Raw genomic sequence first — 16,816 nt, forward strand, 5'->3', positions numbered from 1 at the left:
AGTAGGCGAGATAGAGCGTGTTTCATCCGGCCGCATAGCTGCTAAAAGAACACGTGTAGATATTCCGGAGTATGTACGCTCGCTCGAGACCCCATCAGACAATGATAGTGCGCCTCATAGTAACTATACACACTCAGAGAGTACCACCATCGTCACAATCAGCGCAAACAAAACCGGTCGCATCAATACAATAGGAAATATCCCGCAGGAGTTCGGCTGGAGCCGATTTTTTAGAAAGGCACTACCCAATACACAACTACGTGCACACAGCACTGGATTTGCAACACACACAAAAACACACCCACACAGCTGGAGTTGCATGTCACAAATCGTGTTGAAAGCTACCAATACGAATTGCAAATATAGTGCATCCTGCGAATCCGGATGAATTGCTGAATGATGTTGCTACAGCTAGGTACTACAAACAAGGCGACCGTAGATTAGAGTAAGTTCCTAGGTAGACGAGTACTACATAGCGTCGTTGATATATATAATGTAGCTCCTAAAAACTCTTTGCAGAAGAGGATAACTAGAACCATACTCATGAAGAGACTAAGTAGGAAAGAAATTGATACTCTGAAGAAGTGTTGCAAACTAACTTTATCCGGCTCGTCGCGTGATGTAGGCTACGTGGACTACAAAACGATGGATCTTGGTATCAGCTTGGAGGTAGTTAAGCGCAGCAAGACTAGGTTTAACAACTCAAATCTGGAAGCTGCAATCAAGTTCATACTTTCAGATGAAAACGTCTGTTCAATATCTTGGGGCACTAAATTCTTGAGAATATGATACGAGGAGCTTGTAATCTTGCCGGCATTAACACGGCGGAAACCTATGCAGATTATTTACAAGGGTTATGTCGTATCTGTTGATGAAGACGACCAAATTGGAACAACAAGCTTCATGAAAGTGGTTTTCTCTAATGCGAATAACGATGAAAAGTTTATCAATGTTGTCGTATATGTCACAGGTTGTCTCGTTAGGGTCGTAGTAGTACAATGCAGACTATACTTGAAAACTTCGCTGAGGACCAAACAGAACGAACACTGCTCTCCATGTTGGATCTAGGCAAGGCCTTCATTAAGCAAAAACCAGATCATTATGTAATCCTTGACGACGCAGTAAACACTCGAGGGCTAGAATATGCGCTTTTAAAGCCTGTAAAATAAATGTACCTGTTGAAGTTGAAGAGTGTATCGGGTGTAAATTCGTGCCCTGGGTGGTGTCACAAGTGAAAGAAACAGTGAGACGGAGTGCCTATGGTGGGGCCGATGTACAACAGGATGCTCTAGAAGTACTTGAGGTATGACGAGATAAATTAGAGATATATTATGGGCATCCTATCAGAGTCAAGAATCAGCAACAACATTATGACAAAGTCCTGAAAGCCATGTCCGATCGCTGCATAGCCAATAAAGGGAGCACATAACAATTCACATCAATTGATTGGAAATTGGAGTTCGACCCTATATCAACTAGAGAGACCCACTCACGAACACTATGGACAACGTGGTGTGGGATGGCACGGATGTATGTCCATGTACATCGAGTACATAGAATGGGATGAGGAAAATGAAGACGGGCAGTTGGTTAAAAAGAAGGCGGCAGTGCGGCACATCGTGTATGGTGGTCAAATATTAGAAGGTGAGAATAAGCAGGACACATCCTGCGTATATCCAATAATAGAAGCATACCTTTTTGCAATCAAAGAACGTCTGCCGCCCATGACAACAACTGTTCTTGCCTCGGATAATGCTGAAAGTTACAAATCCAATGAGTTAGTAGGAATCGGAATATTAAACCTTACTAGTCCAATACAGATTGCAAGATACATGCATACTGAGACATAAGATGACAAAAGGCCTGATAGACGCTCATTTCGCACGGGCGGTGGTCATGTTAATAGCTTTATGAAATTCCCGAGGCGTAACAGGATAAAAGAATAACGACATCAAAAGGTCTAACAACGACATTGGCCTAGAAACGGGGTATACCGAGCTCCTTTGTACAATTAATCACGGTCGATCGAAAGGGACGGTTACATGAGTTCTTAGAACGAACCAAAAAGATAGTAGATGCGGCTGCGAATATTTTTTACGCGAGCTAATGATGTAACCTTCGAAGGTATTGATTGTGCATTGGAAGAATATGATAAATTAGACCTCGAGAAGATTCTTGGGAGTGACACGGTGATGTATCTGCGTACATACGCCTATTCTAAAATTAATACAGGTGTGCTCTACCGAGTTGACTTCGGTGATGAAGCATTTACTATAGTCAATAAGTCGGAGAATGTCGAAGTTTGTGGTGAAAGTGTGGGTGACGGCGTAATTAGTGTGAGAGATCGGAAAATGATAGTGAGGCACCACACCATGTACAGGAGCCTGATGGGCCAGATTATGTGCTCGAGGCTGGTGAGATAGCTCAGGAATCAAATGAATTGAATCCGGAGTTAGAGCTCAAAAATGAAGTCGCAGTTGAGCTCCATGTCGACCACGTCAAGAGCCTGAACATGAGTATGAGACTGTTGCCGCCACAGAGCTCATCGAATTTGGACCTGGGGACCCTGATAGGGGGGAAGAAGATTATCTAATGTATATGTATTAAGCAATCAAAGTTTGGTGTTATCTTAGGTCCGCGCGACCATCTACGTGATTAACGCCAGAAAGAGATATACAAAGTTCGATCCGCAAATACTCTCATCTCCTCCCTTGCTGTGGCTGTACGAAACGGAAGTGAGGCTTTTGCTGTGATTGATCTTGCTAATGACTTGCACCCTAAGAAATTCGCACAAGGATGGGCGAGACGTAGGCCTCGTGGCCAGCAATACGGCGAATCATACATGAAACATCTTGTAAGGGCGTGGCTGACGCTTCGTTTTAAATACAGCTGGGAACTATGCTGGCACAACTGAAATTGATGTACCCTGGACGCTATTCTCTTCCAGGTGAAATGGATATAAGGACACAAATATCAACGATGACACAAGCGACAAAATGGGCCGATGCCAAGAGAAGCTAGAGGTAGAAGCGGTTGAAAGGGAGGTCTTAGCAAGAGCTCAGGCAGTATCTAGAGGCGAAGAGTACGTTCTTGTCAACTCCAAGAAGCCTAAAGCGACTGAGCCCTTCCCTAAGAAATATCGAAGTGACTTGCAGCAGATGGTCTCCGACGATATCACGATTAAGTGGCAAGCGGTATTACCTAATTTGAAAGCTATGTATGCTAAAGAGAATAGAAGTTTGCCTGAGGACTTTCAGTAGACACAGGAATCAAGTCTAAGCTTATATATGGCAAGACTAAGGCAAAAAAGTTGGATCTCTGGGCAAAGTTATTACCCAGAACTGTTGTTGGTGAACGAATTGAATCAATACATGTGCTTATAGATTAACATATATCATCCAAACCTCTTTATGGATAATTTACACTTTATTAGTTCGTTCAACGCTATAAATTGCAAATTCTAGGGTAGAAGCACTCTAAATACCATTATGCGGAATTTCCATCTCATGGCCATTTAATGCACCATTGGCCATAACCCTCATTAATACAGCTTCCGCCACCATAAGGATGATCATGCACACTATTTATATGCTATAAATAAGTTTATGACCCTTAAAACACTACATTACTGCCATTCGAAGTACGATAATCGTATATTGCCGGTAGCAATACATAGTGAAGTATTGGTGCTATGGCCTAGCTTCAAAAACAATTATTGCTCAGAACTACTTGCTTAAAACATATGGAGTGATAAAACAAGGTTTTACTTAATACCGTTTTTAAACAAGAACCTGCTATTCCAAGCTTTTGGACCCTAAGGCCCGGTTGATAGGCGATTTTTAGTTAAAACAACGCAATTTTGCGTAACAAAGATACAGTAATGTGTCGTACAAAATTGAAAGCCGGATAGCTGAAATCAATCAAATTTCACCGACATGCTTTTAGCAACGATACTACGAGTTTTGACCGAGTTCACCTTGGGCGTGATAACTAGAATGATACTTGTGTAGAAGCACAATTTCTAGGTGGCCTAGAACTATCAATAATGGGCTATGTATAATTACACGATAAAATGCCTCTTCGGCAATATTGTATTGTTTCCTTTAATAGTGCTCAGAAATCACATCGATGGCAATAGTCTGGCTTATAGATTTGTTTGTATTTAAGACGAAGCACCTAATAAATTATTAGATGAGAAACACATATTATGGTCCGTCTAGAAGAATTAACAATAATGGGTTATATATAATTACACGATAAAATGCCTCTTTGACAATATTTTATTGTTTCCTTTTTATTACTGTTCAGAAACCACCTTGATGGCTGTAGTCTGGCTTATAGGTTTGTTTACATTTTTAATGAATTATAAGATGGGCTCGTCTGTTTCTGAAAATCCTAATATTGAATCAATTATTTTCGTCTCATTTTTTTTCCAGTAGGAATAAATCGACAAGTATAGGCATACTGTAAAACTGTACATTTGTCCATAACTTGTCTATCCATGTGACTGTAGCGTACCTAGCTATAAGTCGCGATATAAAAGCTTAGTGACGTGCAAAGGAAATCACCTTTTACTTTATGTATGCGATTAACGGCTTCACAGCATTTTATAGTATCCATCGGAATGTGCTATGACTACAGGACTAAAATATGCCACGAAGCCTTAAAAGCGGTCGAATACAGGGACAAAGATGCACCAATGAAATATTTCCCTGTGGACTGTGTGCTTCCAACAGCACTACATGTGAAGTATTTCCTGCACTCGTCTGCATGCAGTCTAGCACCACCCTTGATCGCGCTTAAACAATATGAGTGGTTGCACCTGTACAGATGGTAGATACGCACGATGCCTCTGCCCGAATCCCCGGTCTGGCGTTTATTGATAATAGCTACAAATTGCATTAGATATTGTAGGCGATGGTGGAGTGGATTTTGATTTATTTTATCGGCTTTCGATCCAGCCAATGTCTCTCAAAAACGCCACTCGCTTAAATGCGTCAAATTGAGGGCTGCCACCCTTTTCGCTAAGATTTCAACGCCTTTTCGACGATTTTATTGGTGCCCTCGGACACACTTTATCGAAAAGCTTGGAGGGTAGCCACTCGTATTGATAAAGTGCGCTAAGTTGGCTACAACTCTATTTTGATCATTTTGTTATCGTACGTTGCCAATATTTGAATATGATTGACTTACGAGCATCGTCTCATTGCCGGAATACCAACTTCGCACCGATCCAGCAAGCCGTCCATATATGGGTGCCTACAATCGTAAATAAACAAAGCCGATGGGCTTACTAGAGCAGGGTACCCTCCCGTGTCCGTGTGTGACTGAAGGGTGAAGGAAGGTGATACCAAAACATGCACCACCACCCCCCTCCCCCCTCACAGCTAAACAAAAACCTTACTTCTATAGCTTTAAGTCTACTTACCTGAGTTTGATGCACACTTATTCTTATGAACACTTCTGTTCTGCTTTACTTTGCTATAACTACACGAGTCAGGTTACAGCTGCAGGTCGTTTAGTCGAGTGCAAGAATCACGTGGCCTTTAATGTGCTCAGGTGGTAGCTGGGGTGAAGTCAACAGTAAGCTTTTAGCAACTCTTCTACGTTGGATAGTGTCGCTGAGAAAATCGTGGAGGAATATAAAATGCATCTGTTTCGATGGGGCACACGGATGTTCGAGAAGTATATAATACTGGAGGATTTCTATAGATTCCGAGTGTCTAACCAGCTGCATAAGAGACTCCATTACATCCACGGGCGTCGTAAAACAGATGTAATACACTTACTGCGAAAGTCGAAAGATAGAAATACTTCGTCAACCAAAAAATTATTCACTGGTTTCCTATTTTGGCGTATGAGTGGTGACAGTGTATTTTTGGATGATGACACAGTGTAAGTTCGCCTTGTTACATTTACAATGCACACTGCGAGACCCGCTCTAACTCGGCGCGCCCGAGGGCCAGGAGAGGAACAACCATCCTAAACTCCAAGCCGTAGCAAATGGAATACAGAAGTATAGCGCCACTCCCTAACAAGACAGCAACAAGCCATGAACCAACTACTCCATTCGGCAGACGGGATGTCCACAGGTTGCCATTGCATAATACTATGCTGGCCCGATGATGAAATGTCTACTCACCGCCCGCGCATCCTGTAAAAAGAAAGAGAAAATGATGGAGTGCCCGACCAGTTCAAAAGTTTCGGGCTATGTGCGGAATAATTTCACGTTGCGGTCTGCTTCCTGTACAAGTGTTTATTCGTCTACTAGCGTTTCGGCTAATGCTTTCCGGCCAGGAGCAACCAATGAACGCGTCGAACATGTGAACGCGAGTGAGACAAGGTAACGTAAGTATAATTTTACAATTTACTGGCTCGTACCCAAAAAGTGGTAGTGGTGACATTCCCATATGTCTGGATCACACGTAGATGACTGCTTTTTGTTTTTGTTTTTTGGTCAGAGATACTGACAGTTTTGTGAGCTGGCCGCCGATAAAGTATGAACTTCGCCGTATACATGTTGAAGTGCAAAATAAATAACAAATAAATTAATATTTGCTTGTTTTTAGTTCTTTCAATCCATATAATTTGAAAATGAACGTGTATTTAAATTTTTAAATACAGAGAGGAACCAATTTATGTCATTTGGTCCTGATATTTTATAAATGGCCAGACGCCGTATTTCTACATAGCCCCAGCAGCTTTTAGAACTACGAACAACCGTGAAAAAACGATCTAGTTTATAAAGTGAAACCCAAAGTAAAACGGTTTCGGTTATGTCCTACCTAGATAGGTTTGTGCCTGCATGTACGAGTTCAAGACTCACTCTTTTTTCGTTTAGTATTAGGTCCAGTAACCATTTTCGATGTAGGCGCCATACTTTTTTTTATGTAAGATTAAGGGCAGGGGTTCTTCTTTATTAGTTGCAAAGTTTGAAGAAGATTCTTTACTTTGTTAAGCAGACCAGATAGTTTTGCCACATATGAAGTAGGCGGCAAAGAAGGGATTCCAGATCTATCAGAGTCCGCAGCAACCTGAGGAATTCTCATCCTTTTATCTCATGTATTTGTATGAAACCACGTATTCCATTTCTTATAAAAGATTCAAAGGAAGTCGCAGGATTCACAAAAGACATGGGATGATACCCATGCTACTGTTCCACTCTTAAATATGGGGTTTGTAGTAAGTGTGACCGTATTCGGATGTTTTGCCAATAAAATCTTTGACATATGACTCCATAACAGGCACTTCAAAATCAAATGAGAGGGCAATTGAGATCTAGGATGTAGGCGTTAGTACCATCTATGTTATTAGCTTCGTAAGTACCACTTTCCTCATCGTGGTAGGAGATAAATAAATAAAATCTTTAGAACAGAGTTCTGTAACGTTGACGTTTCTGTTACTAGAGATAATGTAATCTTCAACTTAAACTGAACAATGTTCTTTGTATCATTCCAACGGTTTTTAGGCTTTTAGCAAGATGCGGTTTTTGCGCTTGAGTTAACAGGGGTAAACGAAGTTCTGCATATGAGTAATCTTTTGTCGCCACGGGGTAACGTGTTCCTCCGGCGCAGCTTTATAAAATGTTGCTTGTAATTTACTATAGCCGTCAAAGAAATAATGAAACGGGAGTGTTCCCGTTTGAAAATTCATGCATTTAATCATTTGAGTTTGAACCTATTTCAAATGATAAGGCCACATATCCTCATCGTCATATAGGACGGTACCCAAGAGTTTCTTACCTCACTACTGCGTATCTCATTAATACCCTGCTTTTGATGTATATAAGGAACACCACGTCTATGGGCCATACCCATAAGTGCCTTCATTACATCGTTACAGAACTCGCTATCATTATCAGAGCATAGTACTCGGAGAAAATCGAAGTCATTAAAGACTTGATAGCATAACTTTGCAATTGTTTGCCGGCGTTTGCTCGGTATTGCAAAACGCATGTTGTAGCCCGAAGCCACACATAAGAAATGGTAGATATATACATCGCATTTCACAAATAGCCATCCCATAAGTATTCTCGTAAGCTCGATGAGCAAAGTTGTGAATGATCATAACTTTACTTTCATGCTCTTCTAATGAGTATCACTGGTGGGGTGAACCATTTCCACGGTACTTAGGCAACTTCAGTATTAGTAGGAGTTATTTCCTGTGATAAATAGTTATTAACGACAGATTGTTAAAAGTATCCTCTTTGGTTGTTTTGCATTTAAAAAGCACTTTAAGTGGTTGAGTGCAAGCTTTAGGGTTCGTATAAAAATGAGTCCTACATCCACGGCCATAGCTAGTTTCATGTTTTTACGACCTATTGCCGTTTCCATCGGCACGACCTTGATTTCATTCTTGCTGAGTGCATGTGTTGTGCAAGTCTGGAGTTTGTGATCAAACTGCTCAGACACTTTTAGTTTAGCATAGAATTGGGTTGAGCCTTTCCAACTTCATTTAATGATACCTGCAGGACCGATGCGACAAATATGGCGTGTTTCTATGGTGATCTCTTAATAGATTAGGATCCCTTATACAAAAGCGTGCCGGTTTCACGGTCGACATATATAGGTTTGTCTTGAACCATACCAATAAGCTCACGTATGCAAGGATCGGAGATATGTAAGGGACAGCACAGCGGTATGATAGATTTAGTTATTAACATAATTTAACAACTGGTATATTAGTTGCCATGATGGGTCTGCCCACAATTGTGTAGAGATTGGTCAAGCTGAAACGCATCACCCTTAGGGTGTGTCGGCGACATGTATTCGGGTACTTGTTTATTTTGTTCAGCAGCAAACATATCAATAGTAAATCGACCCCAGCGTGACTCACCGAGCCGGAACCATTTCTTAATAAGCAATTGACGTTGTGATTTTTTTTTTAAAAGTCAGGAACAAGTCGAAAGAGCATGTCAGAAAGATATTATATATTCCTGGTATGTTTGCTATATTAAAGGCAAACTTAGCAATTATGTCATGACAGCGACTCCATAACTGTGAATCATGGTTCATGCCTTCGAAGTAAGCTAAATCCTTTTGATCACAGGCGACATTGAAGTATCTTCCGTTTAGGTAGTCTTTGAACTGAGTAACTAAAACCCTTATTTAACGGTAGGGTAGGGTAGTTACGTTGACTTTGGTTATAGCTCTTACTATAATTGCTTGTAGTGTGGGTTACCATATACAGTTTGATATAGTACGTCCCTAACCGCTCGATCTGAAGCTTCGGCTGCTGCTTGAAATGGAATGCCGTCTACTGGGTATTGCATGATCGGTGCATCCATTACTTTAGCGTTATCCGAGAGATACTACCATCGTTATTTGTTGGGAGAAAGAATTCAAAATATGTAAGCTTTCAGGTACACTTTTATATTGGTACTTATTGCCTTGCCACGCAAAGAGAAAGTACTTCCTACTTGGTTCGTAAATTGTAATTAATGAAATACAGCTTTCAAATCCATCTTGGAAAAGATAGGGATAATATTATTTATGTAGTATCTCACTTATTTTAGAAAAGGGAAAAATAAGTTGCGGTTTTAATTTATTAATTGAAAACAGGTCTAACACCACTCTTGTTTCACTGAACGTTCCATCAGATTTATTTTGATATACCGTTAAGAGCGCAAGGTTAACAGAGGTTGTATCGTATTTGATTTGAATTAGACCATTTCATTATCCAGTCTTCAATTTGGGTCTTGACTCCATCTTTGTGTCGCCAACTTGCGTAGTTATAAGAAGGATACTTTAACTTAGATTCCTACAGAAACTCTCCTACACCCCCCCCCCTTCCCTGCCGGAGTCCCTTCGGAAGTGGTGGAGGGTAGTAACTCTCCTACACTTCCTCTTTTGGCGGGAGTCCCTTACCTTTGGGAGTAGCATCGTGGGAGGGCAGCTTCCTACACTCTTTCGGAGTCGGGGAGGTAGTCCCTTCGGAAGTGGTGGAGGGTGGTAACTGGTGTGGTCAAAACCAATTGACACTTAGTACAGAGTGCTAAGTCTGAAATAAGCCTTCTCTGCGGATGCCTGAGTGATAACGGAGCGGTTCGCCCCCGTGTTAATGAGCTGCGCATCGCATGTCCGTTTACTTGTAAAGTAAGATACACTCGGTTGTCGGTAGGGAACAATTTCTCTTTTACTGCAAATATTCTTGTCGCCGTACGACCAAACGTCACGCACGGGTTCAACTCAGACACCCCAGCATCTCAATTCGAGCTTATCTCCTCTTCCCAATTGGCTGGCCCTTGCTCGGTCTCCATCAACTCATCTTCGCTGTCTACATATGACTTGTCGACCAAATCATGAATATGCATCACCTCACTCTCACCTACCTCCGCTGGCGTAGGATCAGGAATCTGATCATTCCCATCCACTAGATTAACTCGAAGGCGGAAGTTATTACCCGGCGCCTGTTGTGTACGCGTGGATGTACCCACAGCTGATACACGGTGTAGTGGCGCACCCCCTATGGTTGCTTTCTGTAACTTAGGACAGCGTGGTGCGTCCGCTGGGCCAGGAGGGAGATTCTGTTCACATGACCGACAACGAACCCGAGGGTTCGATGCTGGCAGTGCATGCGGGTTAGCTCGTGTGTTCGCCTCCACACGCACTCGTGGGCGTGAACGTGATCCCCCCGGAATCTGTAGCGGCCGAGAAAGATTTGCCCGACGGTGGTCTTCTGTCTTGTCAATATTTACCCTAAATACATCACGCAATTGTGCAGCGGAGTATTCTCGCCAGTTCGGGTGCATACGAAGGGTATCGCGGGATTATGCTCCCCCGCAGCTTGACTTATTAGGTTGAGCATACCATGATTGCGGTATACTTGTAGCGGATTCTCATATTGTCGCATCTCCATAAAGTCTACTTTGCGTTCAAAATTCCGAAGTTGTGTCTCCAGTGGCACCGAAGGGTTTAACTTCATGCAAGCCACCACATTTCTGTATGTGTTATCTTTCAGATCTTATTCGTATGTGCGTACAATATGAGCAGTGACGTCCTGAAACGACATGGACTGCAATTTTTGTTCGTTCTCCACGATAAAATCCAATAACGCCTTGGGAGCTCCTTTCTTTTTGAAGTGCCCTGTGTAGGCCCTTGAATCGGGTCTAATTTGTGAATTCAAAATGAACGCATGCAGCTGTATCTTCTGCGGGTTGTCCAAAAAATAGCTTCCTTTAGCGTCCGTTTGTCTACCGTTATCGAGCATGTCTTCAACGTCTCATTAGATGTGCGAATTAAACCCTGCAACGAACGGGTGTCCTCTGTGTGCCCCTCAGATTCTGATTGCATCATACATTGGGTGAGATGGAATACCTGCGTTTTCATATCTGCCGCGGTAGATTCAATGATGCACGCCTCTGTAGGTGGTGATATCTTACATCGTTTCACATCCTGCGGGTCCTCTAGGTAGCGATCGTGGTGAACAGGGAAGTGTTTGCGATATGCAAGCGTATCGAGAGGTACATTTGCATTATCCTGGCAGTTCTTCTTCCTCTCTTCTGGTGACTGTGGACGACGACGATGTTGTAACTTGTTCCGGAATAAATTCGCTGCTGCTTGACCGTGAATAGACTGTTGGTTGTCGTGGAGATTTCATCACTCTGCAAAATGCATCAAAGGACCGCTTCGCCGATGATGACAAATTTAATGGGGTAGCTGTAGCCATGTCCAAATGTAAGTCCGCTGGGTCCAAAAAAATTCTACCAGGATATTTCACTACAGCTGACGACTCCTGATTACGATTAAAATCCCCAAAGTCGATTGGCGTCACTTCTGGTGTCGGAATTGCTTATGCTCGATTTTGAGCGTAGTTTAGCATCCGTCCTCTACGAGAAGCGTGGACATTGTCGTACGAAGCTAACTTCCCAAAATCGATTGGAATCTCCTCAGGTGTCGGAATTTCTTGTGCCCGATTTTGAGCGGTTTTCAACATTCGTTCTCTGCGAGTAACAGGTACATTATCGTAGGGAGCCACTCGAGGTACAGGCTTCGTGCGGCCAATTCTGTGTTTCACCTAAGTTGCTTCATGTTGTTAGTCCCACTGCCAGGTGACTGGTCGATTGGTGTCGACCCTGCCTGCGTTGGGTATTGAGGAGCCCAATGTTGTTGCACTGTTATCATCATCCACTGTCGCCTGGGTCGTATCATGGGGCGTAAACGTATCAATATCCGCCAGTGACAATTCACGAAGTCGGCGGAGTTGCTCTTGAATGAGATGAATATTTTCCGTGGCCTCCTGCACATGCATCATCGTATCCAAGTGTCCTTCTTGATCAGAAATCCAGTTTGGGGATTGTCTAAGCTTACCCAAGGTTTTAATCGAGTATTGGGCCTCAGAAACCAAACTGGTCAATTCCAAATGAATTTCTGTCTTCTTGTCATCCTCAGGTGCCGGTTTCTTAGCAATTGTTGTCTCCACCTTGGTAACCGGCGAAGAGCTCTAAGCAACCCCCACCTTAGCACAGACTAATGGTAACTGGCAAAAGCTCCAAGCGACCATTTCAGCAGCCGGTCACAAACTTGCTTACCCACCTTAGGCAACAGTTTAGTATTGGGTCCAGTCATTATTGTAAATTAAAAAAACCTAAAATAAGTTGCTTCTTAGTTGATTGTCTTCAAAGAACGTATTATAATAAATAGAGTAGTTCGGTCACTTAAAAATGTGGTCAAAACCAAGTGACACTTAGTAAAGATGTAGTGTGAAGTCTGAAATAAGTGAACTCAGTCAGGAGTACCGTTGTGATCGGCGCGTCTGCTGTATCTATTGTCACATTCCTGTGTGGAACGAGATTTCTTCTAACAACGGATAATTGTGAAAAAGTCCGTATCTATGGTTTTCGTCTGCTAGTTACTATTAATTATGATAACACCCTATGAATCATCATTCGTCTCCAAGATACTAAATTATGATGATACTTTCTGAGTCATCATTCTCTCGCATTTGGTCCGGTCCCTTAGTCCGGTCCTGAAAGAATCTCTTTTAGATCTGGTCCTCTGGCCCGGTCTTAAAATCCTCATCTAGGTCCGGTCCTCTGGTCCGGTCCTAAACCTCCGTCCAGGGTAATTTGTCTACATTGGTAACCCTCGTATTGAGGAGAGTAGCCCCCTCCAGGAGTAGCATGGAGGAGGATGCCACCATAGAATGTTTTTGAACGAGTGTATATGCTTATGTTCGACAAAGGTGCGTTGGTTAATTGCGGATTACCTTCTCTCTCTCTTCTCTTCTATCAGTTAAAAATAGATATTTGTAGTCGATGGCTTCTTCAGAAGTAAAAACTCTACCTTATCCAAAATGAAGTCAGTTCGCTCATTACTTACAGGAGCGTAGACTACACGAGTCAAGCAGAGCTGTGGTATTTTTTTCCTCCCCAGTAACTTATATTATACGCATTCAAATATTTATTCATCACCTTCGGTACATATTGTATTAAAGAAATTTATGGTCTTGTTTCAATCGGCATGTCCATGCAATTATCGGTGTGCCATCTATTGATACTTCTGCAAGTAGAGCACTATTCATATAATGTCCGAAGATTGACTTGCCTGGAGCACACGTTTCTAGGTCGTGTCTACCAACCCATGTACCATTTCGTACAGTGAGATTGAAACACTTACAAGGTGCCCGCTGCTGCTGTTTTTTCTTATTAGAACCTGAAGTAGGCGAGGGAGTACTAGCTGCAGTGGAAGTTTGAGGGTTCTTCTGGATGTTGCTTATAGTACTCAGTACTCTGGTAGAAGCGTTAATATGTTTTTGAACTAATGTTTCAAAAACAGACCACGGCATGGACCTCAGGTGACCGTAAGTGATGATATCGTCGTTCACTTTTGTAAAGTGACTAGCCTCCATAGCAATAATATTAATAATTTCAAACAAAAAAAGATAAGTTACAATGTATGTATGTTATAATGTATGAACATATGGTATGGCTTTCATAGCCGTTGTAGTGGTTCGAGAAAGATTGATGGGAAGAAGTGGGCAGTAAATTCCCGTTTAAAGCTTGGGCCAAGTGAGTCGACGATGGAGGATATGCGCTGAGTCAATTCGGGCCGGTGCTGACAAAACACTGATACCATCGAATGTGCCCTGTATTCGCTTGCTGACCTACTAAGTAGCGTACCCACCTCCGTGGTACCGATTGGGTCTGCGGCGTGTAGGCCGTGGAATCCATATCAACAGATATTTGTCATTGTAAGTACGACCTTCTGATCATCTTACGGATCCTATGCATTACATGAGAAAGTGTACCTCGTTTGATGGGTTCGGTAGTGAACGACTTACGAGACGCGAGAAGTTCACGACCGCAATGTGCATCTGCAAAAAAAAAGGATTCAAGATACTTTCTCGTAGCTGTTTCCGGGGTAATAACTTCCAGTTAGGTTAGCTTTCAGTATGGTGCGCTATTCAGTAGCCTCGCAACGCAAATGTACGAAAGCAATCTTCATTTGTTTATTTTTAAGGTTTGCAGTGGTTTAAATTTTCTCAAATGGTTTTGGTGTTTCCAGTGTACTCTCGTTGGTTGAGAAATTGGCCTCAGCATGAGAATACTCAAGCTGCTTAATGAAGCTTGATTTAGTGTGCACTCGCTGCATCCGCTCAGTGCTCTGTTACGGGGTAGCTTGCGTTAAGATCATGTGTCATTTTCCTTTATCGTTGTCGTATCAATGAGGTAGCGGATGTTTACCACATATTTAACTAGCACCTTGATATTTGTCCTATTGGTTGTTCGAGAGTTTTATATCTATTTGTAAGGGATTTATGTGCCATAAAGCAATTGAAAGGCCGGCCTTTAATACTCACGCCATACAACTCGTCAATACAATCATTACCATAGTCTTGTTTGACTATCTTCATTTCGGCGTCTACCATCCTCTCGTCAAATTTATAGCTCGGTGCTGTACTGCAAGTGTCACGAGCTGTGCATGTAGTTGGTAAAAACTTTGCTGTGTAAACTTCGATGGATATTTCAATGTTTTAAACTAAGTTATATAAGCTAAGATACAATTTAAGTCAGTTAGGATTTAGCAGTGGTAGCTTGTGTAAGAATGGTCGGGACTGCCTCTTGGTAAGAGCCTTAATATCCTCGATCACACAGGACGTACCTCTAGCTGTTTTTTATTGAATAGTTTTCACTAGAAGTACTAAGTGTTCATGACCACATGTCTAATTTATAGATAGACATAAGAACGTAAGTCAAGTTAATACATTAGCTAATATAAATATAGTTCCATCTGAAGAAAAGTTAAAAAAAGAAAAAGATTTATTGGATTTTGGAGTTCAGCTGTAGATTGCACTCGTTGTTTGCTTCTAATTGTCGGGTCTACGTACACTTGCTTCAAACAACAGCAATCATCGACAGTGTGTGGATTTTCTATGCGATATGGAACACATGACTGAAACAGAAGACAGCTCTTGTATCTCAAACAATTAGTCCATTTTTGTCCGATCCATTGGTACAGAAAACTGTCACTGTTCTGCATCCATTTTTATCGTAGCCTACTCATTCCTGCGTGATATGTCAGATCTGAACACTATCTATGCACTGAAATAACACAATAGAAAAACAAATAATTGTCCAGTGTTGATATGCTTACAATTTTTATTTTTTTTTGGCTAGGGGAAGTGGATCGTGGTCTGCCGTCCCCCATTTTGTCGGTTTGCAATCCTAGAGCTACATATACAAGGAACGCGAACGGATGTAATGGGAGTGGAAAGTACTTCCAAGAGACGAAATGACTGTTAGAGGGCATTTGGGTGTGCATCTAATGACAATATTGGTATCTTTATTATCTAGGCCTCAGGCGTATGCTTATCGAAGCATATACTCTGTTCTTCTACGAACCAAAAGTTTGCTTAGCACTCGACAAGGTACAATCAATTGTATCTCTTGAAAATAATGTGGATTGCTGCTTTGTGCAGAGACGATACACATCCCATCACAGGTATCTTCACCGAGTCTATCTTTCACTATAAGAATTCCAAACTTTTCCCTCAAAATCCTACCAATGAATCGTTGTTGTTAACTGTGTATATTCTAATTTGTATATTGTGTGTCTTGCTGTAAGATTCGGTCTATTAAGGCGATATTAACGCCTTAGAGTAAATATACGCGTGGGTAAATTCTAAGTATCGTGAAATTATCAAAGTAAATAAACGAAATGCGACTTTTAGTAAAGTTAGGTATGCCTCGTGAAAACAGCAATACTCTGAGGGATTGTGAGGCTGAGACATTGCCTATATATAATCCTCTCAGTACTGTTTCCGCCGAAGGGATTTTATTTAGTGTTTCGTTGTCGCTCTATTAGAAACTATTGTATGTTTCACTGGGGCGAATCCGAGAGACTCATAAAATCCTATCTTTAGAATAAAGAAATAAAAAAACAAAAAAACTCTTGACGTCCCTAGTTACTGTCTTAACCAATAACTTGCCACTATCTAGAATTACCGACTTAGCCTTCATCAGAATGGCACATCTGGTTGGCTTATCGGAGGATCAACTAGGTAACGTTAATAGTCCCTAGAAACCTATATTCGGTTGAACCATCTCGCTACCGAAGTATTCAGATATAAATAAATTTGAAAAGTAAATATAGTTCTATTAATAGAACTAGGCAAACTCTTATGTTTGGTATTTTACTGAGGCCTTTTAATGGCCTTGTCCTAATATCTGATATGTAAAATGGAAAAGGTTTAATTAATAAAACCATTAAAAATCATTTTAGGAAACTTAAGTTCCTTGTGCTATTAAGAGTACATTTAGGAAGCTTAAGTTCCTCGTACTATTAAGAGTACATTTAGGAAACTTAAGTTCCTCGTG

At 41.6% G+C, this 16,816-nt stretch overlaps 3 protein-coding genes across 3 annotated transcripts; 1 reads left to right on the forward strand and 2 right to left on the reverse strand.

Annotated features, from left to right (window-relative positions):
• Positions 1-2,996: 2,996 nt before the first annotated feature.
• On the forward strand, positions 2,997-3,260 carry SARC_02780 (hypothetical protein; the record flags this gene model as incomplete). The annotated part of the gene is made up of 1 exon (XM_014303453.1): positions 2,997-3,260. The coding sequence occupies one exon, from the start codon at positions 2,997-2,999 to the stop codon at positions 3,258-3,260; it is 264 nt and encodes an 87-aa protein (XP_014158928.1).
• Positions 3,261-10,204: 6,944 nt separating this feature from the next.
• Positions 10,205-10,923, reverse strand: SARC_02781 (hypothetical protein; the record flags this gene model as incomplete). The annotated part of the gene is made up of 2 exons (XM_014303454.1): positions 10,205-10,506; positions 10,809-10,923. 2 exons carry the CDS (start codon positions 10,921-10,923, stop codon positions 10,205-10,207), a joined length of 417 nt encoding a protein of 138 aa, XP_014158929.1.
• Positions 10,924-12,033: 1,110 nt separating this feature from the next.
• Positions 12,034-12,566, reverse strand: SARC_02782 (hypothetical protein; the record flags this gene model as incomplete). Its single annotated transcript, XM_014303455.1, has 2 exons — positions 12,034-12,441; positions 12,534-12,566. The coding sequence occupies 2 exons, from the start codon at positions 12,564-12,566 to the stop codon at positions 12,034-12,036; spliced, it is 441 nt and encodes a 146-aa protein (XP_014158930.1).
• Between the last annotated feature and the right edge of the window lie 4,250 nt (positions 12,567-16,816).

This window comes from Sphaeroforma arctica (assembly GCF_001186125.1).
Source record: "Sphaeroforma arctica JP610 unplaced genomic scaffold supercont1.129, whole genome shotgun sequence".
In the NCBI taxonomy this organism is placed as follows: domain Eukaryota; class Ichthyosporea; order Ichthyophonida; genus Sphaeroforma; species Sphaeroforma arctica.